This window comes from Simochromis diagramma, unplaced genomic scaffold, assembly GCF_900408965.1.
Source record: "Simochromis diagramma unplaced genomic scaffold, fSimDia1.1 OVJJ01000031.1, whole genome shotgun sequence".
In the NCBI taxonomy this organism is placed as follows: Eukaryota; Metazoa; Chordata; class Actinopteri; order Cichliformes; family Cichlidae; genus Simochromis; species Simochromis diagramma.
This window is the reverse complement of record NW_024386983.1, coordinates 2,349,403-2,376,873: the sequence shown is the minus strand read 5'-3', so window position 1 is coordinate 2,376,873 and position 27,471 is coordinate 2,349,403. Positions and strand designations below refer to the sequence as shown.

Genomic DNA, 27,471 nt, shown 5'->3' with positions numbered 1-27,471 from the left:
TTCAGATGCCAACTATCAAACATGAGCTATAGAAAAATAAAATCAATTTGTTTCCCCTCCATCTTTTCCAGAGAGATGTGCTGCATCTCGGGAAGCTGAGCCAAGACAGAGAATGCACTGCTTATTTAAATACACTTAAGGCGCCTGAGAACTTCGGTGATTCATGAAGATATAAACTCGTACCTGTCACTTTCTACATCTATTATATTGCACTTCACTGCATTTCTCTGACAGATTTAATTGCTGCTTACATTTAACAGTCATATTCCATAATAGCACTCCTGTCTAGGGAATAAAATCACACATTTTGAATATGAATGTTTCTGAAGGATAAATGAAAGTATTAAATGTTTCCTTTATGGGTAGAGAAAATTTGCCAGCTTGTTCTCTTAGATCATGTGGGAAATGCCACAATATCAAGAGGGAAAGCTGAAAAGGACAGGAAGTGAAACCGAGAGAGGAATAAAGAGAACAGAAAGTAGAAAATAAAATGGGAAATAACTTGAAAAAAAGCCCTGAAAACCACAACTGTGGTCAATTAATAATAATAAAAAAAACCTCTTTTGTCTTTTCCTGACCTAAGTAGAAAAAAAAAAATCATGAGGTCAACAAAAAGCATGAAGGGCAGTTTAATAAAGACTATTTAATAATGTTGGTAACTGCAAGGACCTGAGGATGGACTACAACAAAAAGGGTTTTACCATGTTGCTTCATGCAGGTCATACAAAGAAAACAGCAGATGGGAAATGCCTGTTCATTAGGTTGGAAATGTAAAGATAAAGTAAGACAAGATAGCCTTTATCAGTCCCATAGTTGAGAAATTCAAAGCATTACAGCAGCAAAAAGAGCAGGAATAAAAAATAACACACGACACACAAACAGAAGAAAAATGTACACACTCTCTCTCTTCCTCCTGAAAGGTGGTTCAGTCTACATCCTGCCTTTATTTAGGATTTGTGTGACTTGATGCTATGTTCAGCTTTTTAATCTTTATTCACGGCGCATCAACATCATAACAATATGGTTTTTATACATTTGAATGCAGCAGTGTAATGTTGCAGAACAGAGCATCTGCTTGGAAAACTGTTATAACTATAGGATCACACTTCAATGGTTCATTGTCTTCATTGCTGAATGAGGTAATAAAGGGAATGAATTCCACCGACTCTTATTATGGATGCAGATACGTCAGGGTCACTTCTCTCAGTTGGGAAAGCTTCAAGCATTCAGACATTTCTCATGCAGGAAGCCACACTTTATCTCAGTGGAAAAAAACAACCAGAGTAGGACAGACTGGTTGGTCAGGGGTTCATCCAAAAAACATCAGGAGGAAAGAGCCAGAAACTGGAAACCACATCGAGCTGAAACAGAAAGCTGAACTAATGAGTCTCTTTAAAAAAAACTTTATTACTTCTACTGTCGGATTTCAGAGTGTAATAACAACTGAAAACTGAACCTTTTAAGCATGTAGTGTTCTTGTTTCTTCAGGACGTGTGTGGTGTTTTATGGAAAAACAAACACGGGGGGAACACACGCACCTTTATTATGTTGAACTGATGATTGTTTTTATTTCCATATAAATATGTGGCTGTGAAATCAGGCACAAAAGAAAAAAATCATTTGAGCAGCTTCCACTGAAGAGCGTGGATCTATGAGTGTGACATGCAGTTCTAAAAATGCAGGAAGCACACAAACACACACGCACAGACCCGCTGGTATGTGCATCTCTGACTGCTCTCACTTTGACGAATGATGCTGGAAGACGGATATTTACACATTCCAGCCATGAGCAGAGGACAGAGGGTCACTTCTCAGAAGATCTCCCATGGCTACGGTCACCGTACGGCACAGTCACATAACCAGGCAACAAGGAGATAAGTGATCAGCTTAAAGCTTCACGTCTGGTCTGGCTGAGGGAAAGACTCGCAGAAAATTAAAAGACACCAGTAGAGTAGCTTTGCATGCCTTTATTCTTTTAAGATAGCTTTGCTCTGATTGACTGTCCATTGTGAACAGCAGATTTGAATGGCTGTGTACCTGAGATGACCATATTCTCTCTAGCTATCTTAAAGCTTGTAGTCACAGCTGGATCAGGTGACCTTGAACCCTCCACAGTTATGCTGCCGTAGGCTGCCGAGGCACAGTGATGCACTGAGCTTCTTAACTCATCATGTACTTACATGTCACAACTGCATGTTATAAACATTGCCTTTTTCTTTCTTTTCTGGCTACAAAGTCATCTACCATGGGCTAAAAATGCAGCTCAGAGGAGGTGCAGGAGACCGGTTTCCTTGGAAACCACTTGAATTAGCACCTTGAGTCAACTGGTGTAAATAAAACTGATCTGAACGTAATTACAACACACTGAAATGTTTTAACAGATTTTTTTGTCTAATCTCAAACCAAACCTTTTGTTTACTCCACATAAATTCTGACAATTTTCTTAATAGTAGCACACATCAGCACACTCAAACTCACAAGATAAAAACCTAAAATTTTACAATGAAACACAAAAGACAAGTTAACAAACATACACACATACATGAATGCACGCACACACACTTAGATTTTGAGTGTAAATTAAATGAATCTGAACAAAAATGCATGTTGATCAGGAGGACAGCATATTTTATTGATTATTCTAGGTATGATGATCGGTGTTGGGACACAGGCAAACAGTCTTCTGTGGTTTTGAACAAAGTAAAAGAGGCTCTGTGTTTATTGTCTCTCATTTAGAGGCATGTTGAGAAATGATGTCAGACTGAGAGGACAATGAAGGTGAAGTCACTGAAGTTTCATCATAAACTTCCTCACAGCAGCACATCCTGCCTTGACCTTTGACTTTGGCTGTTTGCACGACTCAGGAGAGTTCTTAAGGTCGTTTCCATTGCTATTGTTTGAGTGTGTGAGGAAAGAAAAAACAGCTTCAGAAATATTCACTTTTCTGTTTGCCATATGTTTCTGTTTCTGCAATAAACATTTTTGGCACAGAACTACACAAACGTACAAAAATGGAAAAAAAAGAGCAGGAAAAACGAAACTGAGGTGATCCAGGTGAGGGTGTCTGGGTAGAGCAGTTCAGTTCAGTTGTACATGGTCATGTGGAGCCACTGGAACCAATCAGAGGGCAGAAGAAGTGATATATCATTATTGACATTAAAGCTGGCATCATACTAACTGTGCGCTCTCTACTGTGTCCATTGCAAGAAGCACAAACCCAAACCTGTGCGTGACTCCACAGCAGCTCTGTGTGCACTGTTTATGAGACATTTCTGAGATACTTCAGTCTGCCTTCTACAAGCAGCCCATTTAAGTTCAGCAAGCATCCTTTCACTTTATTCACAGTTTGTTTTGTTTTTTTGGTCAGGTTTGCATTTCTGATTTGGACGGACATGCTTGCTGACTCTCACACATTCACAGAGCTGAACATTTACGGCTCTACGTTTAAGACTTGATGAAGTGTTCTTTATGTGTTCTTTGGATCAAATGCTGCACATTTCTGTAGACGTGCAACAGCGTTTCCTTCTGATCACCCCTGCTTACAGAAACTGGCTCACAATTACTCGGGATGTCACTGCTCGACTGCTAGCTAAAGCTCCCTGCAGGTTCTCTGCAGTTATGTGGGTGTTTATCTTTGCCTTCCTGCCCAGGAGACGTTCACTTTCATCTTGAAGTTTTCTTGCACTTCCAGATCTTCCACAATTCCCTTTAACTGTTACTTTTCATGGCATTTCATACAGTGAAAACTGCAAAGCTGAAAGCAGTTTCACACGTACTCGTAGCCTTAATATGCATTGGTTACCTAAAGAAGCCCGAGGTTATGTTGTAATGATATTTGAAGAGTCAGACTTTACCAGATGACATTTCATGAGAACAACCTCTCACCCACTGTACAGGTCCAAACAAGTGAGTTTCAGCCTCACAAACCGCTGCGCGCCCCGCGATTCCTGTTTCATTTTGTTCTGTTTTTACAACCGTGGGACATGAAGTGACAGGACTCTCACATTTAAAGGATCGCTAAGTTCACTCTTCAGCTCTAACGTTACACTATATTCATACCTGTCTGTAGCTGATGGTTACTGCTCCCGTTCCCATCACGTCGTATGCCTGAAATTTGTCTGCAAGAGGACGAAAAGACGATATTGAGACACAGCTAATGTTTGTCGTCTGCATCAAAACAGTTCAGAGAATCACGAATGAGCTGCTGAGTTGGTTTATAGAGGTTTTCCAAACATTCCTGTCATGTGATGTTTTAACTTTGACTTTTAGTTCAAATTAAAACATCACATGACTGATTCTGGGCAAAACGAGCTTGTGTATAATGACACAACAAACAGGGTTATTATGGGCAGTTTAAGCTAAACGTGAAAAGTAGACGTGAATTTTATTTTTTGGGGGAGCAAGTAACTGTTGATACGACAGGCTTGAACTGTTTTCCTGCTCAGTAATAAAAAGAATCAGTCTTTTCTGTTCCAGCTTATGAAAACATCTCTCTCCTCGTCGTCTCTCTTCCTCTTGTTTCTCCTCCCTTTTTTCCCACGCCTCCTCTGTCACCTCATCCGTTCTCTCTCTCGCTCCTCTGTCATCCTCTGCTTCTTTCTCTCGTGGCCTTGTGGTGTCATTTACCAGCAAATATGGTGATTAAAACCACTTGCTGTTTCTAATTTATACCATTCATCTCCTCTGAAAGACAGAAAGCTGTAACAATGCTTGCACCCCCACCCCGCCCTGCATCACCCCCTCTTACGGATCATGCTCTCCAGTTTCATGAGCAGGTACAGGAAGCCGGGGTAACTGATGGTCATGTTCGGCTCCGTGTATCTCAGTCCAACCAGCTGCATCACCAACTCGTCCACCCGGATGCCTGCAGCAGGGACAGATGGAGCAGAGGTGGGGGTAAAACGCAGGTGCAGAAGCACTGGGTGGGATACCTGTTTTTATTGCAATAAACGTCACATGTGCACAGGTGACATATATGACCGCACACTCCAGCCAGTCCATTAGGCAGCTCCCGTCTGAGTGACGTATGAGTGATGAACCAAAACGTTTGTGTTTTGTGATTTTAATGACTTCAGAAAAAAAAGTTCTCCACACAAACTGCACATTTTTTTCATTTCATGTAATCAAAACTGTCTGCTTATTAATTCATTTAACTTCAATGGTGCAAAAATGTTTGACTAATGTGACGACTTGGGAAACACAGGACTTTAGTTACACATGTGACCAAACATGTGACCCTTTTAGGATCACACGTTGAGCGAAAAAGGTGTTTGGCTCCCTCTGCTGGTCGGATTTTTACCGACCGATGGAGACCCTCAGCGGTTAAATGACACAGGATGAAAAAGTGTTGTGAATGCTACCTGCTGCTTTCAGCGAGGGCATGACCTCCTGATATTCGAGGCGCTGAGTTTTGTCCTTGTCATGCATGAGGAAGATATCCTGAGGAGAGATTAAACACAGTAAAAATAAATGCCTGAAAAGCTGCATATACACAAACATTCTGCTATAATCTGATAAAACTGCGACAGCAGCGAGCGTCCATGGTCTACTCTGCATTCTCACAAACATACACTTTCCCTTTTAGTAATCCCACCCTGGAAGGTGTGGGGCACATTTTGTGTCACATAACTTGATGCTGCTGGTTGGACTTGTCCACCTTTTTGCTTGAATCATTTTATGTTTCTGTGGCAGTTTTCTGAGAGTAAAATATGTCCAGTGTTATCCGGTGCAACAAATATGGGCTTCAGATTGTATCACAGTGCTTCCTGATGTCATCACAACAGAATCAGAGCTGGAAAAGTTTTACAGATGTTATTTTATTTTATTTTCAGCATTGGTTTCTTTCAAATTAGTTGGTTTCCAGACTGAGTTTGTCTGTTATCATCGTTTTTATGTTTTAAATGTTTATTTTTAGTGTATTCTAGACTATATCTGGACATATGGTGCCGCAGAAATATGCCTGATTATGCCTCAACGGTGACCTCCACAACCGTCTCTTTGGTAGTAATATATGGAGTAAATGCAGTATATTGTCTGGCACATGGATAATACTGCAATTATTTGTACATTTACAGATACACAGTGCGCGGATGTCAGCTACTACAGCACGGGCTCTGCAGTGATTTGTATTATTTTAATATGGATATGTATTTTGAAGTTTGCATAACAAACACTAGAAGCTAGAAAAAAGTGTAGATTTGTTGGTTTTAACGTGAACAGCTGTGATGGTTTTACTTAATGATGAGTTATTTTCTCCCCAAAGTTCTTTTTGGACCATTTTTAAAACTCATTAAATACATTTTGCAGCATTTTTCTATGTACTTATATATTTTTTAAAGTGTAATTCACACAGAACCAATGAAAACGTGTTCTGTGGCTCTAGTTCAGACACGTTCTTGCATTTATTTTGGTCTCTCCTGAAAAGAGGAGTTTAACAAGACTTAAAAATTGAGAGTTCGTGTAAGGAGTGAGATCGCCAGTTGCATTCAGCTTCTGCTACCACCACAATGTTAGCAGTGTTGTTGATGTTGCTGGTGATGATCTTACCGTCCACCTCCTGATCTTGTCCCAAAGACTCTGGAACTCGGGCCAGTTTAGCTGAGCGCTGCCTTGGCTCTGGAGAAAATCCTCAGGTCAAAGAAATTAACCCAGAAATATCCCGACAGGCCTCGGAGGACACCGAGCTGACAGGCTGCTGAGAGTCTGCCGGTAACAGATGTGTGAAGGGTACGAATTTATCAGCAAACGACTTTGGATTTATCACAGATTAGACTTCTGCGCACAAAAATCAATTTCTTTTTGGGAAATTGTGACGATCTTGGTCTTATATTAATGCTCGACATTACCTGCAGCTCTCACAGTCATTCATTCATCTGTAGTTTTCTTATAGAAATTTTTGATTACATGATAAACTTTAAACAAATTTTCTTTTGAAATCCTTTTCTACAGGTTTGGCTGTGAGTGTGACTAAAAGCTGTGGCTCTCTACACATTATCTAAAGCTCTTATTTTCAGTTATGCACACCAGACGTTTTACTGGGGTCTCACGGCTCCTTGCCTATAACACACATGTGAAAGCATCATTAGAGCCTGGATAGCTCAGTTGGTAGAGCATCAGACTTTTAATCTGAAGGTCCAGGGTTCAAGTCCCTGTTCAGGCGTGGCTCTCTTAAATCAAGATGCTCAATCACTACCAGCTACAGCTGTAGTCAATGTCAGTTAACTTAGCTATATAAAAACTAGATGGTGTCCTGACATAAATAATTGCATATTATTAGAGCTGAAGTGTAAAACCAGCTCATGATACTCCAACAGCACAACAGGAGGCTTTTTGTGATAAAAAAGCTGTTTTTAGAATCAAAAACATTTTCATTTGATCAAAAGTCTCTTGTTGCAGTGCTCAGACAGCTGGTCCCTGAGTTATTTTAATGAGGCAGGGAAAAAAACACATCTCCGCCTCTCCCCCTCTTTCTTTTGCTTTTACCTGCCAATTGTAAATGGTTTATGCTCTTTTTAACTAGGAAAACTAATTTAGAATTGTTTGGAAATGTTCACAAAGAGAAAAACTGCATGCTGTGGTTATGACATATTACCGAGTACTGCAAACACTCTCATCACGCAGGTCGTCTGCCTGTGTCACACTCTTGTGTGTTTTTTAAGGATACATCCATGAGGACCACCAGGCTCTTGCACTGCTCCAAAGCCAAGTACTTCTCGCTTCCTGCCAGCACTGAACACAGCAGAGGGAACATTTTAACACAGACATACAGACCTGATGTAAAAAGGCCAAAGCAGTGTGTGAGGCTGGGTGTTTTTCTTCACCGTAAATACCAACAGATGTTTAAGGCCATGTCCACACTAATACGTCTTCGTTTGAAAACGCAAACTGAGAAAACTGAAAACTGAGACGGCGTTTTTGGTCAAGGAAAACTTGAGCTTTTTGAAAACGCTGATAGCTCTCTTAAAGATTAATATCAGTCTGTACATGCTCCAGATTTCTTCACATTCTTGATTCTCACTCGCGTTTGCAACTTTGCTACTTTTGTGTTACTCGCAGCAACGACTCCACCTCATTGTTAGTCCATTTAAAAAAACTCGGTGCTTCTCCTCAACATTTTGCCGCGACGGAAAAGTAAATAAACAGCAGATGGAAATCACGCAGGTCAAACCATCTTACGTTTCACGCATGCGCAGTACAGGAACGTAAGCGTTTTCAGTCGTTTTAGTGTGGATGAACAGCTGTTCAGAAACCACTGAAAACGATAGTGTGGAGCAATTTATCAGGATTAGTGTAGACGCAGCCAAGTCTCGCTCCAATCATTGGTGTGAATGCTGATGTTGTTATGTTAATGAACCCTAAACAGGCAGTTCAGTAGCGGTGGGTGTGGGGCTCTGTGGGTGAGAAAACTCTAAAGTGGACATGCAGCAGTTCTGCAAAATGCAAAAATCACCCAAAACTTTGTTTTTGGCAGAAGCTCCGCGTGTTGTGGGGCGTACACAGACCAACTCTGACTTCCTCAGCTCCTGAGCCACCATCATTTCTAAATAGCCATGAGCTTTATATCAGGGTGTAATGCTCAATGTTACACCCTCAACCAGGTCACCCCACTAAAAATAAAATAGTCTATGTCCATCTTTTACATCCAGTCTATGCTTTTTACCAGCACCTGTTGGAGTTCAGTAGCAGCATCACCTAACCTGGAGGCTAGTTAGCATAATGCTAGCTTTTTGAGGTTATTTAGTTTTCTTTTTTGGACGCAGTTCAGATGACTGAAGTTTTGAAACAATCGTCTGCTGAAAGAGATATGACTGAGCAAGCAGGATGAACAGCAGGATTACTGACCTCCACCCTGAATGGCCTCAGTCAGAAGTTTGTAGAGGTGCAGTGGTTTGCAGAATCCCTTCTTATGACACAAGAAAGACATAAAGGGGTCAGTGTTTCACTACTTCTGTTAAAACCTCTTATATCAACCAGTAATGGCAGGGCAAGAACAGGCAGCTGTGTGCTTCAATCTCACCTTGTTGCAGTGTTTCTGAAATAACTGTCTGATGGCCTGAGGTGAAGGGAGGGCAGCTTGGTGAGGAAATGAAAGCTGGCGGGAGAAACACAGAGTAAATGAACACGCTGCATATCTCATTATTTATTTCCATCCTCGTAAGTTGTCAATACTTTTATTAGATCAAAAATCTTCACCTGGCCACTACAAGACCACAGAAACGTCAAACAGCTGTCAGGCAGCTGGAAGGGGAGCCTGGGTAGCTCAGTCGGTAGAGCATCAGACTTTTAATCTGAGGGTCCAGGGTTCAAGTCCCTGTTCAGGCGATGTGTGTTTTAAAACTCTAATCTCTAGCTCAGGTTTGGCCAACTCTGTCTGTCAATCTCTTGCTCCCCACTCCCCTCTCTCGTAAACAAGATCCGGAGATACTTCGTTTCCTCCGCTTTCCCTTTTCCAGCTGAAATCTGAGGCCTCAGATTTTGAGGCTCTTATTCTCATTCCTACCGATTCAAGCTCAGCTGTTCCAGTGCCAGCTGAAGGCCGCTACCTGAGCAAGCCAACAGAACCACCTTGTCTGCAAAAAGCATATGATGTGGTTCAAAGTGGAAGCTAATGCCACCTGGCTCGACACTCACTGGGAACGGGTCAGACTCGGGCTGGGTCTCGTCAATGATTTCTATAATCAATTCGATTCCGATTCACAAGGTCCCGATTCGATTCAATTTTGACTCAGACAGTCAGAAATATTATAATTCTGATAATTTATCAGTACTGACACTTGTTAGACTTCATCAGATGTGTGAGCATCACAGCAGATGCTTTTATGTCAAAATAACTGAGAATAAAACTGGAAAACATGAAGGAGATTTTCCTGGCCTGGTTTTTTATAGCAGCTAACCTTAAAAATATTCTGCAGTAGATCAAAAACTGAAGAAAACCATGAATCAACATCTGAACATTACCTGATGCTGCAAAGTTACAGAGGTTTGATTACAGACGCAGCTACGAGTTTTGCAATTTGGCATCATTTTAAAAAGTTTACATTTCTTTGGTATTAAACAGCAGAAATGAGGCTTGTCAGAAGTCATTTTTGGAAAAACAAACAAACAAACAAAACAAAACAAAAAAAAACAATGACCAACTGCGGTGTACACGACGATAAGCTGGTGCGTAATAAGCAAGCAAATAATGCAGAATAATGTGCATGAAGTGTTATTTTATCACGGTGGAAGCAAAACCGCAAAACTAAGGGAATTTATGACGATGTTTTTCAAACATGAAGGATAGTCTGGATCTTCATTTGCTGCTGGTTCTGTGAATTTTGGTTGGAGAGAGACAAAACCTGCAGCTTCCAAATCTGTGAGCTGTCGGCTTTCAGCCCCGACGGCGTGTCTGTGTACGTGCCGTCGGTGAGAAAGTTGACAAAACCCTAGATTAGACAGTCTTTTAGAAACCGTCAGCATTTCGTTACATTTCATTATCAGTCCAGCGTATTCACCACTTGTGAATATTCACATAGTTCTGAGCTCAGGCGGGGCCTGGATAGCTCAGGCGGGGCCTGGATAGCTCAGGCGGGGCCTGGATAGCTCAGGCGGGGCCTGGATAGCTCAGGCGGGGCCTGGATAGCTCAGGCGGGGCCTGGATAGCTCAGGCGGGGCCTGGAAAGCTCAGGCGGGGCCTGGATAGCTCAGGCGGGGCCTGGATAGCTCAGGCAGGGCCTGGATAGCTCAGGCAGGGCCTGGATAGCTCAGGCAGGGCCTGGATAGCTCAGGCAGGGCCTGGATAGCTCAGTCGGTAGAGCATCAGACTTTTAATCTGAGGGTCCAGGGTTCAAGTCCCTGTTCAGGCGGACTAGCTTTAAGACAAATGTGCAGGTCTCAACGCGCTCATTTTCAGTCCACTATAACAAAAAGCAGCGCCTGAAGTTGAAGCCTAACTGACAGAGGACCTATGTAATGCACTGTAGGAGCATTTGTTGTCCTAATGAGCACCAAAGAAAAGCTTCTGCACTCTCCACATTTGGGTAGGCTTCAAAATGCACAACCAGACAGCTGCTAAGTTACTTCTAGATGGATTTATTCAGACATTTTTAAGACATTTAATACAAATATTTTCTTTTCTTTCTTTTTTCTTTTTTTGCTTATTCCAAGTAATTCAATTATGTGCTCCTCTGTTTCAAAATCTTTAATCTAATAATCTGGATAAAAGTTTTTCTAAAGAGAAACCTTAAATTTCGCTTCCAAAATATTAAAGGCTCTACAGACACACTCCCATCAGAGTTCACATCTGCAGCTCGCACTGGTTTGAGTCTATTAAATTAACTGCTGATTGGTTTACCTCTGTTACTGATGTGATGTCTTCTGTTGATGGTTTTCGAGCTGGTCTGTAACAAAAACCAAAACAATCAAAAAAATATAGAGAAGTCAGCTTCCACTTAAACCTGCTTTTTATTCTGGTCACTTTCATTCAAAAGGACTAACGATGGGAAAACACCTCCCAGCTCCCTTCCTGTGTGACCACAGTAAAAATACATTTAAAGAAATTTCACATAAAATGAAGTTAAATTTGTAAATTCATTCTGTGTTTCAGAAAAGAGCATTATTCAGGGTGTGCTCATTTGCTAACGACTTGTCGATCACAGGCCGTTCATGAATGCTTTCACAGTCTGGTCCGCCCCTCGCTCTCCACATCCGGTTTTACACAACAACAAGACGGCAACAGAACTCCATGACTCACGTGGCATTGTTGCCCTGCTCCGCCAGCACCCGCAGGAGGAAGGCTCCCTGCTGATTAGGCTCGGCGGTGGAGGGGATGATGATGTAGCAACCCGGTGGCAGCGAGCCACGAAGAACAACCTCCCGCCGTGCGACATACTGGGGGCTGTGGAGGACTGGGCGGAGCACGCTCAGGTCCTCACGGGACAGGTACGTATTCTTAGGATGGGCCTGGAGAGACAGCACACACTCATTTAGGCCAGCCCTTCCTCATCCACAGTTACTGCTTCAAGTACAGTTTAGACTTTAACAGCTTTTCAGATGCTTTCTGATCTAAACAGTTTAACCAAATATGTTCAGCTTTTATTGACGTCCTTTTAGGGGCAAGTCTCAACACCTAGCAGTCACCTTGGTAACACGTTTTGATATGAACTACTGATCACTGGATCCCTTAACTTTTTCAGGTGAACGTTTCCAACTTTTGTTTTTAGCTACAGATGACCCAGGAGTTAAGTGTTTGCTTAGTTAGCTGTTTGATATCTTTTCTGTTCAACCATCTTCAGATAAACTCAGTAAATCCATTGGTACAACAGGCCCTTTGACAGTGTTATGACAGATTAAAAGCAACATCGCCTGAACAGGGACTTGAACCCTGGACCCTCAGATTAAAAGTCTGATGCTCTACCGACTGAGCTATCCAGGCTCCTGACAAGAAAGACCTGCTTTCTAACATATGGTCATAAACTAAGCAAGAGACATGTCCTCTAAATATCTGCTTGCGCCTTCATACCGATGACATTTCAAATATAGTCAGTCTGACAGCCTCGCAGTCTGTAATCATTCTCCAAAGAAGCACCTTAATATGAATAAACAGCACATCGATTGAAATTTCAGAGGAATAAAACTATCTAATAAAACCGTCCATGTTCACTTTCTGCTCTGTGAAATAGCAGCTTCCAAGCTGAACTAAATATCGCAATAATACCTTCATATAGGAATAAAAATAATAGCAACTACTGCGCTATTCAGGAAGTCAGTCCAAAGAGAGAAGAGCCATTGGGCAGGACTTTTATCACGTTTATGCCTTTCATTTAAACACCAGACCCCGTGTGCGTGACTATACCGGGTATACGTGAAGGCCGATGGCTAGACTAATGCCTCTTCGTCTCTGGTGTTTCTGCATCAGAGCCAAAACGAAGGAGCAGGTCTTCTGAGCGCTGTCGGGGTTTTGGTCCGCCTTTGACAGAACAAAGTAGAACTGGGGGTTCTGATAGAACCAACCTGCACACACACAAACACACTGTTAGTTTTCCTATCGTGTGTAACTTTTAACATTTCTTTTCATAATTTATTTTTTTCATGTTCCAAGCTGGACCTCATTTAACTGCCTCCAAATGTGCAATCTATTGGTCCTCTGTCCAAAGATCTTTAAACAGAAGCTAACAGACCTAGAACAGGATCACGGGAAGCCCAGTTACCCAAAACCAGACTCCATGCGTGTGATCCGTGTGGCTATATTCCTAATTGTTTACCTGGCAGTGTCTGATATCAAAACTTGGTCTACCTGTAAAACTGCAGCTCTGTTATTAAAGACTGTACAAATAAGCTCGTCTCAGCTTGTTGAGAGTTACAGAATGCTTCATAAACATTATACAGTCAGAGATCTCAAACAAAAGCACAAGGATTATTTCTGAGTGCTGCACGTCAAATGTAATATATTACATAATGTACAAGTGAAACAAAGACTGTCACATAAAATTAAAGAAAAAAAAACTGCATCTGGGAACAGACAGACAGGCGTGTCAGAGACCTGTGCTGCACAGAGGGATTAGAGGGGAAACTTCACGTTTAACTCTCATTGTTCACAGTTACAAAGGTGCTTCACTTCTTACGTCTTGATAATTTATGCTCGAGACTGGAGCGAAATACACTGCAGGTCAAAAGTTTGAGAACACCCCGATTTTTCCAGCAATTATGCCGTTTAATGTCTGATTGCACTCTGAAATGAAAGCATAGTACAAATAAGCAATTGGAGTTCAAAAAGAAATCATGGAATCAATTCATAGACCAAAATGTATTCTAACCTGTAAGTAGCCACCAGATATAACAGCTGAACACACCCGTAGCTTTCTTTCTACAATAGAAATCTGTTTGTTGCAGAAGTTCCCATAAATGTGGACCTTGTAGGTTGCTTTGCTTTCACTCTTCTGTCCAGTTCATCCCAAACCAGCTCGATGAGGTTTAAGTCTGGAGGACTGTGCTGGACACTCCGTGTTTTCAAGTAGTTCTGGCATAGCTTGGATTATGTTTTGGGTCATTATCCCGCTGTAGGATGAACCCCTGACCAACTAGGTGCATACCAGAGGGTATTGCATGGCGCTGCAGAATGCTGTGGTAGCCGTTTTGGTTCAGGGTGCCTCTCACAGCGGTGTTTCATGGCCCAGGCAAGTCTCTTTGTCTTATTCTGTATAATACTACGGTATGTGGTTTATACAAAAAGCCGAAATTCCTTTTTTTAGTTTTGGGTAACCTTACCTTTTTTAAACCTCTGGCAGTTCACCACTTACCTTTGTGCCATTTCAAGCTATTCATTGGACTTGAACAACTTGAATTACATTAGATAACTGGAAAAATTGGGGTGTTCTAAAACTTTGGACTAGTATTGTATTTTCTAGACAACAAGAAAAAAAACTGCACCTACTGAAAAATCGTGCAGAAAAGAGTGTGACCATTTCTGGAAGATGCCTGAGGAATCTGTCCACAGGCAGCAGGAGGCGCTAAAGTTTTGGTCTTTCCCTGGTGAGCATCAGTTAAAATTGACTCTCAGGAGAGACTGTATTCCTACTCCTTTGTGTCGGCTGCAAGAAATATTAAAACATTGTTCTTGTATTTTTCGTCATATTTGATGCTAAAATCAGAGTGCACTACACAACATTCAGAGCCTGGATAGCTCAGTCGGTAGAGCATCAGACTTTTAATCTGAGGGTCCAGGGTTCAAGTCCCTGTTCAGGCGTGGCTCTTTTAAAGACTCTCTGTTCACTGCCAGCAAGAGCAAAGATTAAGGCTAATAGTGACTAATTAACACATGAAACTAACTGTTCGCCTGATTGGCCCCTACTCTTAAATTCAGTTGTGATAGCTGAGGTGGACTTCTGTCTAGTTTTAAATATCCCAGCTTTATCTCCAGTTTTAAAACCAGCTGCTGGGCTTGTGAGGTTCAGAGTTAAGAGTGAGGCACAAAACATTTGACACACGTCATCACCCGTCTTACCTCCTTGAGGAGAGCCTCCTGCTGTGATATTCGGCGCCCAGTTGCCATGATGCATAATGCAGCTCAAAGGCAACATGCCTGATTCACTGAGAGCCTCCGTCAGGTGACAGACCTCCATCACCTCGAAGTTCTGTCGGAAGTCCGACACCGACATCCTGACAGAGAGAGAGAGGAACAGAGCGACTGGTCAAACAGATTTCCTTCGTCTGTAAACAAAGACACATTTGGTTTCTTCACTGCAATCATCTCATCTGCTCTGTTTGGAACTATTGGTGTCGTTTTAATCATCGCTGTCACAGTTTCATTCATCCCTGCTGAGTATCTACCCTGTAATGAGCAGGAATAGCCACAGGGGGGCCCCATAAAAGCTGTGTGACAGTCGCTGGTATGACATTACGATAAACTCACCAGAACTCTCCGTCCTCCTGTCTGACTCTGCCGAGTCGTTTCTGCTCCTCGATGCTCACCGTTTTCCACTCTTGACTGCAAACACAGAGGTTTGTAAACGTGCTGTAAATGTGTGAAGTATGTACTCAAGAAGGGGAGTTAGCAAGGTGACATTTTGGTTTGTATGTGACCTCATGGATTCAGATTAAAGAGGCAGTAAATTGAGCTATGAGATCAGTGCAAACGCATCAATTATTTTAAGATTATTAAACTATTTTTTCCAATTTTCTCACAGCCTTAAGATGTTTTTGTTATTTTCTGTGTTTTTGTACTTCCCTTTGTTCAGTGTCTTTTTTTTTTCACAAGACACTCAATTTTAATCTCACATTTGACTTTAGACAACAGTAATAAAAACCACGAACCACAAGAAACTGTGATCTGTGCTCTGCACGATGGCCCACGATTACTGCGATTAGCCCATTCACTCCCCTCACTTCCTCCTATGCATTACCAGCTACTTCTTCTTCTGATGCCATTTTTGAGTTGACTGAAAGGATTTAAATTTAGAGTAAGTTTTATTCAGCACTGCTCATTGGATGATCTTCATACCCTTTGAAGTCACTCCAGGGCCCCTCCCACTCCGTGTTGCCCCAAGGATTGAGGATTCGCACCAGATATTCAGTGCCGAGTGTCGTCCTCACCTGGCAGGAGAGGAGGCAAATCAGGTGAGAGTGCAGTGAAGAGCAGCTGTGAGTCATTTAGATTTCTACTTAAGATACAGAAACACTGCATTTAATTTGTCCAGCTTTTGAGGTTCACATCTGTATTTATGTGTAATTAGGACTTATGAACATTTCTTGGCCGTGTTCAGTGACAGTTACCTTATCCACTGCAGTCAGAGCGTAGGCATGTCTAAACATGATTCCCAGTTCATTCCTCTGCTCCAGAGGACCCTGGAGGGGGAAAAGCCAACCAACCACAGTGAGGACAGAAGGAAAACAAACAATATGACTCATAAATGAGTGCAGGAACGCCTCGGTGTTTCCCAGCAGGTTCAGATCTAAATCATCCCTCACAGGTCCTTACTGTACCTGGCAGTTGGCACAGTTGATGAGTGCTCCTCTGACCAGCAGGTGTCTGAGGAAGGTCGGCAAGTCTCTGGGAAGTGAGGCCACCTGTAAAACCTCTGTCATCCCGCCCGTCATATCCACCATGGCCTCATGAGGGAAGCCCATGTCCAGAGCTCGGTAGCCACCCTTCAACCTGGGACAGAAAGGGAAATATCAGAGGTTTTCTGAACGGTTTTCTAAAGATCTCCTGAATTTGTCTTTCTAACTGAACTCTGACTGACAAATCTGCCCAGGAAAGGTTTGAACAATGGGACATTTAATGTTTGAGATATTATTATTATCCTTATCTATTATTATGCCCACTTTTTCACTCACTTATCAACTACTTGTTCTTAAAGTGTGAAGAACAGATGCTCAAATTATCCACAATACTCTGAGTAGGAACAGACGCTGAAATTTAGAATCTTTTAAAACACAGACACTGGATGTTAGTTACTATTTAGCCATTTCAGCATGTTTACATGTTTATTTGTTCTATGATTTCTCTCAGTGCTATATAGTCATATTTATTTTTTTCCATATAAATGCAACAAAACCTGGAAAATGTTCACTCCGCATGGCACTATGTAAAAAAAACAACATATTTTTTATTTCCTCTAAATTCAGTTTTCAGCATCAGCAGCATGGGATATAACATCACACACAGGAACAGAAATAAGCACCCGTACCCTTCATGTTTTGTCTTGTATCTGATAATTCACTGGAGAAAACTTCAAAAAGTATATCTCCAAAAGTTGATTCTGTTCATCTGGACGTAGCGTACCTGTGATTGCAGCCATTCCCCAACTCTCTGTGAATGGGACTCATGGCCATTGATCAGTGGTTGTTGATCAATGGTCATGAGAATTTGCATAATTAAGATTAAGGAACTGACCTCCCAGCCCATTGTTCCTTCAGTGGGCTGGTTTCAGTCATTATGCAAATGTACTGTTTATAAGATCGGGGAAACCTGCAGTCAGCTGAGACTGAAGACGTCACCTGGATGAGTGACGAAACGTTTCTCCCACAAAACGCTACGTCCACAGAATCAGCTTTTGGAGATTTTCTTTCCTGGATGATTGAGAATGCATCAAGACGTTCAAAAAGTATAGTTTGGGTGATTCTTCAAGCGTCATATCTAGGGATGGGTATCGAAAACCGGTTCTTGTTGAGAACCGGTTCCCACTGTTTCAATTCTTTGGAATCGTTTGCCATTTTTGCAAACGATTCCCTTATCGATTCCAGTCGCCCCGAATGACGTCACCACGTTGCGGAGCATCATTTACCTGGCAGGAAACACGGCGGCTCAAACGCTCAAAAGTTTGGTTACACTTTACGAGAACGGATGACAACAGGGCAACTTGCAATACTTGCAAAGTGGATATTTCATTTAAGGGAGGAAACACTACGAATATGCAAAAGCATTTGCTCGCAAAACACGCGATGACCTTAAATGAATGTCGTGTTTTTAATTCCGCTCGACTCGTGAATCTCAACCCAGCAGCAGCGGTAACGTTTGCACGTCCTCTCCCGTTAATGCGGCAGGTAAATAATCAACTAACAGTGCATATTATGTTAGCGCGATCTGCCTTATTACAAAACCTGCCATTGCTGTGTGTTTAGAGACCATGATGAGACAGACAGAGTCTGGCTCAGATGCTGGCAGTTCTCCCTGCAGTCTGCCGGTAGCGTCTCCTTTCAGGCCAGGATAGACGAATGTCACCGAGCAGTGACTCAGTTTGTGGTCAAAGGCTTGCACCCATTTGCCACAGCAGGTGATTTTCGGTAAGTGAATGTGTTTAATTGTAGGCAGGGACATTACTGGATATTCATGTGTTATTGCTACAGAAGAATATTTATTTTATTATTTTACATTTACAATTTTTTTTCCTGGGGACCCCGTGACCCACTGAAGAGCCGCAGGCTGGATCTCTTAAGATCTCACTGTTGGGTTTGTAAGGCCATGTTACTCCTAAATTTCTTTCTTGTTCAAAGAGAAGATATAAAACAAAGTTCTAAGCTAATCGACCTTAGTGTTCTCCTTTTTCTTTAAAAAATCGATAAGAGAATCGATAAAGAATCGAATCATTAAACAGAATCGAAAATGGAATCGGAATCGTGAAAATCTTATCAATACCCATCCCTAGTCATATCACCGTGTGGGATAGGTGGCAGCTTACAGCATATGAACGCTCTCCCTTTTTATTAACATTACGACACCAGGCTGATCTTCTAGCAGTGATTCGTTCTGAGCAGAAAAACACATGCTGTCATGTCATTATCTCCTATACTTATGAAGGGCTCAGAAATGGTGGGAAAACTCGAACTTGAAAGACCTGGAACTCAGGAAAGATTCATAGTATGATGCTAAAATCTTGGATAAAATTAAGGGGTTTAGGTGAAACGTATGGATATGGAATATGGATTTGTGGTTATGTAACAGGCAAAAGAAGACCAAATGTCTATCAGAGAGGCTGAAATGTGCAGTGAGACATGAACACCTAGACAGCGGCTGACTGGGACTCACTTGGCGTAGGCTTTCTCCAGCAGGGCGCTCCAGAACTCTTGTCTTTCTGGGGAGCTGAGGAAGATCAGATTGTTGTCCACAGTGGGCAGCAGGTCATCGATCCGTACCTCCTCCCACTGACCGTACTGCCAGAACTACACAGCGAGAGAAAGAGAGAGAGAATATCATCTGATTTAGGCTGAGAATTCACTTGAAGAAGATAACTGCGTATTAAAAAGTGCTTTTGTACCCTGAAAGTGAAGCAACCACTGTATCCATCTTGGAAGCTCTGGCCCAGAGGCACAACCTTCTTGAGCAGCGATTGATTCATGGAGAGAGACGCTATAGCCGAAAGTAACCAGCAGTCACCTGGAAAAGAATGAAGTAGGTCATGACATCATTTAAAGCTTCAGTGCACAATGCTGGATGGTCCTCTTTCCATTTTAAATCACTTCCAGCCGTGCACCATCTTTCACCTACAGTCTCCATTAAACCTTTATGTGCTGGGTGTAACAGCTATTCAACGCTGACATACAGCATATACAGAGAGCTGTTTGCACTGTTGTATTTGAGGAAGGAGGAACCTGGTCTTCAGGGTGTGACACAGACCCACCTGTGTGGAAGGAACAGAAAAGACCTGAGGTTCTCAATCTGATGTAGCTACTGTATACGATTTGTTTTGTCCTTGATGCCACTCAGCTCAGTTAATTTTACCCAGTCACCAGTGCAAGTACTGCAACAGAGATATACACAGTTTCAATGGCCCTGAACTCTTTCCAGGGTGCACCCCTCCCACCCTCCAAAGTGACCCAGTGTCAGCTGGGAGAGGTTCCAGCATCTCTTTGATCTTCTCTACGTTTAAGACTAGTCTTAAAACTTGGTTTGAGGGTGTAGGCTGCTGGAGGATTTCTTTTTTTAGTCACATTTTCCACTTACTATGTGTTTATACACATAATCTTCCAGCAGAACAGCCTGGTTTTGCTGGAGGATTCTTCCTGCTAAAAGGGAGTTTTTCCTTCCCACTGTCGCCAAAGCTCTTGCTCATAGGGGGTCGAGTGTTTGTTGGAGTTCTCTGTTGTGTTATTGTAGTGAGTTTTTACCTTACAATATAAAGTGCCTTGAGGCAACTGTTATTGTGATTTGGTACTATATAAATAAAATTAAACTGAACTGAATTGAATCTGGACAATAGTATCAACATCAGCACGAGGTTGTTTATCCAGACTGGATCTGTGCTGTGTCTTTATCCGACTCCTGCCCTCCCTCCTGTCAAAAACAGACTTAGCATTTCTAGGAGGCCTGTAAAACACACTGCAGGGCATTTCCTGGAATCAGTAGTGCTATGTTGAATGGGTGGGGCCAGCTCTGGTGACCACATCAGTGCACTCCTGGGGTTCAAGGGCTGTCAGAAATAAGCTATAGCAGCTTATTTTTGACAGTGGGCAAAGCGAAGGATTAGACTGAACAGCAAATCATGCAAAGCTGCTCTGGTGAAGTCCAAGAATGAAAAGGTGGTGGAAATGAGCAGAATAGGTCCACTTGAACTGAAAATACTTAGCTTATACGACCGAGTAGTACAGGAGATCTCTACTTACTGAGTTTCCCCTGGCAAACATCCAGCCTCGTTGCGCCATCTACTATGAACTGAGGTGATGAACAGAGTTCCTGGAAACAGAGCAAAGATTGGTTGAAACAAAGACAAGAAAGAACAGGAAGATGAATGCAAATAAACTTGATCTGACTTGTTTGCAGAGCCAAAGGGAGAGGCAGATAAAAGTTCATCCATCAGAACATTGTGGCACAAACTTGGCACACTGCCGGATGTGTGACTCCGAGTCAGACAGGAAGACTGACATGAGTTTCACCAATGTTCAGTGTTTATCATGATAGAATTTTTGAAGGTGCATAAATAAAATGTATCAAATTTTTATAAATAATGATCATTCGTGTGACAATTACAAAGTAACTGAGATAAGATAAGAAGCAACTTTTATTATAACCTGAGATCTATGACGTCCCCACAACTTCCTCTAGTGGCGACTCGAGTCATTCCGCATACTTGGACTTGCTCAGATTGCAAAGAGTTATGACTTGTTATCAGTACAAACACTTTGAAAAACTGTCTGTGTATTCACCAGCATATGCAGTCTTCAAAAATGTGTGTGGCACCAACGTTTGCTACGTTTACACTTATCTAGGTTGCACATAGTTAACAGATATGAGAGAATCCCCCCTGATTATGACATTAATGGTGGAATCAGTGAAAAAAAAAAAAAATATGGGCACCTTTTTATGAGTGAAAGCTATAGAGCACCGTGTTCTTGAAGTGACCTGTGTGGTACAACACAGCAAAGACAGCATACTTTACATTTTTTAAACCCCAAAGCATGAACAGGAACTTGAACCCAGGATCAAAAGGCTGGTGCTTTTCTACAGAGCTGCCCAGGCTCTAATGGTTAGTGGAACAGTTCAAATTCTTACCTACAAATGTGGATATTAGCAGTTGAAATGATTAGCTGTTAATGTAACTACGTGTTGGCTTTGATATCAAGAGCTAACGATATGAGATAAATGTGTGGATAATATACTCATTTCTAATCCTGTCCATCCTGCTCACTCCCAGTCAAAATCTTAAAAGCTTCAGCTCAGCTTCTCGTTTCATGACCGTCACCTTCTTCAAACCATTCCTCACAGCATGTCTCACTAGCATCTTTGAAACCTTCCCTTTGACTCTTGCTGCTATCATACTGTTACGAATCACCCCCACTCATCTTCTCCCACTCCACCCTGTCTGCACTCTCTTCTTGTGCTGTATGCATTGCTTTGGGTGGCTGACTCATCTTCACTACCTCTGCTCTTTGCAGCTTCACTCTTACATCTCATTCATACACAGGAATTCTGTTTTGTTTCTACTGAGCTTACCTCCATCTCCCATTCACCTGTCTAATCCATATGTCTGTGGTAAAGAGTCCACAGTTACAGGATTTCTATGGATTTCCTGGACAGTGAGGTGTCAAACTACGATGGTGAACACACGAGTGACAAGCGTCTCTGAGGTAAGTACTCAGAGGTTCGATTTAGGAGGGAGCGATGCAGGATTTATGGCCTCATTCTGTCAACACTGGCTTAATGCAGCGTAAGAGGAAGGACAACCCTCATTGTGATGGTGTTCCTGTGACATGTGTCCTTCTCCCTAAATCAGTGTGTGTTGTACTAATGCACAGCCTGCCCATTCAGAAATGTCTGCCTTTAACTGTCTTCTTTAGTTTGCATCGGTCTATACAGGTTATAGGATTTTGTAAACGGACACATCGAACTTCACACTGCTGAACAGTTTTCTTGGTATTTAGATGCCAACAGCGATAAATGAAAGAGACATGTTGCAGCTGTGGATGACGCACTCCAGGAAGTTTGCTAACGTACTGTTTGCTGTTATATTAGCCTACACTTCAGGTTACACTGAATACATAGAATATGAAGATGAGTAATACCTGAAGGAAAAGTTCACTTTATATCCTATTTCAAATATTTAACATTTATGGATTCAGCTTTGTTTTAATCTTTATTCTTGCAAACACTGGATCAGACTTTAAACCTCTGTCCTTTTACCTCTGTGGTGCTTCCAGCTCTTCCTGTTTGGACCAAAGACAAAGAACTTCTGACATTTTTCTTTTCACTGCCATCTGAAGTCTTTTGAGTCAGCAGCAGCAGCAGGAAGTTCTGTTTCTGATTCCATGTGAGGGAATTTACAGAAAGCAAGTTTGTGCCCACTGCATCCTGCGTGCTCCTTTCAGGCAGTAAGCCTTGTGTAGATACAGTTTGTACAATAACAGTCAGTACAGACTCCGTGATCTATCTATAGGAACTCAGTGACTCAATCTTAATGAATACTACACTGCTTTAAGCATGAAAACCTAAATAAAATCTATTTCTAGACATGGAACACACCCTGAAACTGGCCAAAGGGAATGTTTTAAGGTAAACAAGTTTTAATGTGTCAAGAGTGTTTCCATGATACTCTGAAAGAAGTGCCTCCAGTTAAGGCAAAGGTTGGTGTGATGCTATACACCTGAATTATACCTCTGTGTCAGATCTACTTTGTAACTTATGCCACAACCGGAACTCAATTTTAATGCAATGCTGCAAAAATGTAACTACGGGTCGACGTTTGTCCTAAAGACTCGAATGACACATGAGTTAAGTGTTTGCTTAGTTAGCTGTTTGATATCTTTTCTGCTCAACCATCTTCAGATAAACTCAGTAAATCCATTGGTACAACAGGCCCTTTTGACAGTGTTATGACAGATTAAAAGCAACATCGCCTGAACAGGGACTTGAACCCTGGACCCTCAGATTAAAAGTCTGATGCTCTACCGACTGAGCTATCCAGGCTCCCGCAAGGAGGGGAAATCTCTCTATCGTCAAACTGAACTTCAGCCAGCGTGGTACATGCAAAACCTCTCAATCAGTCACTGAGATGATGTGATTATCTCATCAGTGTCAATCATTAGAACCATGAAGCTCTACGATCTGAGTTATAAAACCATGAAACAAGAAGTTACATGCTCAAAATTAGTACTCTGCACGTGAAGACAGAAATGTGAGCCATCAGCCGAACTTTAACGAGCGCCTTAACCGGTGTAACGTGCACATGCGTGTTATTTTGTTTTATCTTACATATATTAGCAAATATAAAACAAACCTGTCAAACTATAGTATATACCGTACATTATATTCTATTAAAGCAAGTGAACAGAAAGGCTGCATTCTTTGTTTCCTGTTCAGATACCTTAGTTGCATATTTTACATATTTAGCCAACACAGAGTTTAGCAGCAGATTTAATCTCACCCACCCTGCATCCTGCCCAGCCCTCAAGTCAGAAAGAAGAGAAGCAAAGCGAGCGGATGCAGGAGAATACAGAACTAAAGGACAACACTGAGCCTTGGCTTTGTTTCCCTCCTGTTGCCCTGCAGGGTTTGGGTTGCCTTTCATTTTATCTCTGTGGAGCCTTTCTGAAACACACCCTTGCAAATATGACTCTGTCACACACTGATTGTAACTCTCCAGTTGACCAACTCGGACACTACAGGGCAAAAAAACCACTGGTTCAAATCTGGCACAAGGCTGTAACTGGTAACAGTGATTCACAGAGATCCACCAGAATTTTGATTTTTACCAGGTGAGTTTTTAATGTTAAAGGTGAAAGAAAGCCACAGAGACTCAGAGAAACAAAATAACGACTTAAATAAGTGTGAAATTAAGTGTAATTTGAAACTGCAATCTGACCCGCTGAGTGGAATCTTCCTGTTATAACGTGTGGTGTTAGTTATTGTCCATCTGCCTTTACCTGGTATTTAAAAAAACCATCCAGGTGTTCTCAAAGTGACCTCAGCTGCTCTTAAAAGTATTTTAATCAGTATAAATACAGCCTTTATTGTGTAAATGTGACTGTTACTCTGTAATGATAATTACAGCATCACACACAGTACTGGTCACAGGGGGAAATGAGGTCCTGAAGCTGGGTGCATTAAACAACCTGGCACTTAACATCACCAAGACCAAGGAACTCATCCTGGACTTCAGGCGGAAGAGAGCTGCCCCTGCCCCCTTGCAAATCAACGGTGAATTTGTAGAGCGAGTGGAATCCTTCAAACTCCTTGGTGTCCACATCTCTGCAGACCTCTCCTGGTCAGTCAACGCCACGGTACTAGTCAAGAAGGCCCAAGCAGTGGCTACACTTCTAAGGGTGCTCAGGAAGGAGCAACTAAACACCCCGCTGCTGGTGACCTTCTATAGATCCACCATCGAGAGCCTGCTGACCTATGCAGTGACAGTGTGGCACGCCAGCTGCACAGAGGCAGGCAGGAAGAGACTGCAGAGGGTGGTAAACGTAGCAAAAAAAAAATCAGTGGCTGTCCCCTGCCCTCTTTGTCTGCCATCTATAACTCCCTGTTGTCTCAGCAGGGCCAGAAACATCTTGAAGGACATCAGCCACCCCGGTTACCATCTTTTTAACCTACTCCCCTCTGGCAGGTGCTTCAGATCCATACGGGCCAGAACAAACAGACTCGGGGATAGCTTCTTCCCCAAAGCCATCACCATACTCAACTCAAAACTTGCACAAAACTAATTTGCACTGACTGTGTCATCATTCTCTGGCTGTCTGTGTCACCCAGTGCAGTGTATTTATATTACGTGTATAGTTATATTATTGTATATTTGTTTTATAATGTGTTAAGCACATGTGCACCTTTATGGGGCTGTTTTAAATCTCATTATACCAGTATAATGACAATAAAGGCTTTCACTTCACTTCCTAACTTAACCCATGGAGCTCTGTGGGAGTTTATTTTGAAGCTTTGTAATATTGTGTGTTTTACTGTATTTCAACTCTTTTATTCACAATATCGCATCAAAAACATGAAACTTTTTAGCAGTCTAACAGATGTCTAGAAGAAAAGGAATAAATCATTACGTTCAGCTTTTTCATCCTCGCCAAAGGAGGAACGCTTTCTCAATATACCATTTTTTTTACTGTATGTATATATTTACATATTTAAAAGTTAATAAGTAAAACATTTGTGGTGCAGCACAACAGATAAAAATTCACATGCAAAACACGCGAAGATCCCAGATATGAAACTCTAAAGTCAAAATGTGCACAATGATGTAAAATGTTAAAAGATTATCCTTCTGTTTCTCTGTGGTGGCAGGAGAAAAAGAGTTTTACTACCAGACAACTTCGAGCACATAGTGTAGACAAACACAGAGATTACAACATTATTACCGAAGGAAGAAGAGAGCTGCTGGTTTTAAAGAACTCTGAACAACCAGCTACACGCATCACGCTGTACTAATACTTAATTGTAGGCAGCATGAAATTGAAATACAAGTAAAGCACTTCAAAACTGCATCGTGTACTGTTGTTGTGTCTGCGTGACACCTGAAAACACTCGGGCAGTGCAAACTGGCCTGTGTTTATCTATTATTTGAAACCCGTTACTATTTTATTAGAGCAGCTTACGCTACTTGTGTTGGTCTTTTACTGCCCTGCAGGATGGTGTCACTGTGCGTATGTGCAACATCTGTAATCTGCAAAGTGACTGTGGAGCAGAAAGCACACTTACCTTTTGAAATGTGCTGAAGAAGAATGCGCATACATGTGTGTGTGTGTGTGATATGGAAATGAAGAGAGCTCCATACTGCAGTATTTACTCTGTGGGAGTTTTTTATGCATTTACGTAACGCAGCTGTTACGGGTTTGTTCTCCCTTTCGTAGTTACCTTTGGTCGCTTCCACTTGACCCCGGGCTGCATCTCCAGCTCTCCCATGGGGAAGTTAAAGTCCACGAACAGCCCGCTCGCCGGGCTCACTTCGCCGCTCTCCGCCGGTATGCCCCCGCTCAGAATTTCCGCCAGCCAGCGGCGGGACTGCGAGCCCATCAGCTCGTCGGAGCACACCGAGTCCACATCGTCCTCCGGCGGCGGCAGGGAGCTGTCAGACGACACACTCAGAGACTTTCTCATGGCGAACATTAACCGTGCTCTACCTGACTTTCAGCGCTCTTTCCTGTTTATAAGGTGCACAGATAAGCCACGCCCCCTGATAAATCCGCCCAGGTAGATGCTCACCTGGGCGGGAAAAACAGTCCCGGAGGGTTTTTATTGCGTTGCGTGAGACAGTCCCAGATGTGTTCAGTCAGTAAAGGTGGAAAACCCGCGGAAGGTTTCCAGGATTTCCTCAGTGGAGAGGCCACAGGAGCATTACCGATACACACGCGTGTGAAAACTAGTGTCCAATTCCAGTAACTGTTACAAATCTTACAAATTTTGTCACAGATTATGAAGTTAAAACTCAAGTGCCTTACACCTTATCTACCAGCAGGGGGCGCCTCCTGAAGGTGGGAAAAGAAGCCTAGGATGTTTAGATATCTGCAGAAAATGTGAAATTGTGCTCACTTAACCTTTGACCTTAGTTAACACTTTCCAGATATCTTTATGGGCCATTTACTCCTTGCAAATATTATTAACTGACACTGACTCTTATTTTGTAAATGACTTCTCACACCATGTTAAAGACTATTATTAAAGTTACTCACAATACTTGAAACGTGCAATTCCCTTGTATTCTTATTCCTATTTATCCCTTTTGTATACGCAGTATTTATACATGTCTCTGTAGTTACATATGTGTAACTTCTGTCGGTGCTGTGCTATTGGAAACCGAATTTCCCGGAGGAACCCACCCGAGGGATTAAAGTTTCATCTAATCTAATCTAAGATGGTGACATCAATAAAACCCCACTTGAGGCTTTATAACGGGAACTTTACAAACCAAAAGGTGACTCTGACATATTTTACAGACGGTAACGTTATCAGTGGTCCTTGATGCACTCTAAATTTAGACTAACAAATCACACTTTCTCACCCATGAATTTGAGATTTTAGTAGTGATGAGGAAACCTCTGTGTAGAACACAAAGCTGCTGA

At 42.1% G+C, this 27,471-nt stretch overlaps 1 protein-coding gene, 1 long non-coding RNA gene and 6 other non-coding genes across 9 annotated transcripts; 4 read left to right on the top strand and 4 right to left on the bottom strand.

The window, feature by feature from the left end:
• Positions 1–1,952: 1,952 nt before the first annotated feature.
• zgc:85932 (uncharacterized protein LOC405875 homolog) lies at positions 1,953–26,526 on the bottom strand. 2 transcript variants are annotated; one of them, XM_040039653.1, is made up of 20 exons: positions 26,267–26,526; positions 20,578–20,647; positions 19,233–19,351; positions 19,004–19,137; positions 16,459–16,630; positions 16,249–16,320; positions 15,977–16,068; positions 15,389–15,463; positions 14,981–15,135; positions 12,833–12,990; positions 11,732–11,940; positions 11,333–11,378; positions 9,017–9,091; positions 8,842–8,902; positions 7,664–7,728; positions 6,547–6,615; positions 5,361–5,439; positions 4,748–4,864; positions 4,060–4,118; positions 1,953–3,110 (listed from the first exon to the last, which is right to left on the bottom strand). In XM_040039653.1, the coding sequence occupies exons 1-20, from the start codon at positions 26,516–26,518 to the stop codon at positions 3,084–3,086; spliced, it is 2,106 nt and encodes a 701-aa protein (XP_039895587.1). In that variant the 5' UTR covers positions 26,519–26,526; the 3' UTR covers positions 1,953–3,083. The 2 variants fall into 2 exon arrangements, with proteins under 2 accessions (XP_039895587.1, XP_039895588.1); XM_040039654.1 differs by having other exon boundaries at positions 8,842–8,899.
• trnak-uuu lies at positions 7,087–7,159 on the top strand. The gene has a single exon. It is a non-coding gene; the product is annotated as a tRNA-Lys (tRNA).
• Positions 9,249–9,321, top strand: trnak-uuu. Its single transcript has one exon. It is a non-coding gene; the product is annotated as a tRNA-Lys (tRNA).
• Positions 10,220–11,326, bottom strand: LOC120738433. Its single transcript, XR_005696977.1, has 2 exons — positions 10,944–11,326; positions 10,220–10,541 (listed from the first exon to the last, which is right to left on the bottom strand). It is a non-coding gene; the product is annotated as an uncharacterized LOC120738433 (long non-coding RNA).
• On the top strand, positions 10,772–10,844 carry trnak-uuu. Its single transcript has one exon. It is a non-coding gene; the product is annotated as a tRNA-Lys (tRNA).
• trnak-uuu lies at positions 12,340–12,412 on the bottom strand. The gene has a single exon. It is a non-coding gene; the product is annotated as a tRNA-Lys (tRNA).
• trnak-uuu lies at positions 14,650–14,722 on the top strand. The gene has a single exon. It is a non-coding gene; the product is annotated as a tRNA-Lys (tRNA).
• trnak-uuu lies at positions 23,302–23,374 on the bottom strand. Its single transcript has one exon. It is a non-coding gene; the product is annotated as a tRNA-Lys (tRNA).
• Positions 26,527–27,471: the final 945 nt, after the last annotated feature.

Excerpts from the sequence above, each read along its gene's own strand:
- zgc:85932 (XM_040039653.1), bottom strand. The coding sequence starts at position 26,518 with ATGTTCGCCATGAGAAAGTCTCTGAGTGTGTCGTCTGACAGCTCCCTG. Across the intron at positions 19,352-20,577 it reads TGTTTGCCAGGGGAAACTCA|GTGACTGCTGGTTACTTTCG; the intron begins GTAAGTAGAGAT and ends ATTCTTTTCCAG. Across the intron at positions 4,119-4,747 it reads GAAACTGGAGAGCATGATCC|ACAAATTTCAGGCATACGAC; the intron begins GTAAGAGGGGGT and ends GTCCTCTTGCAG.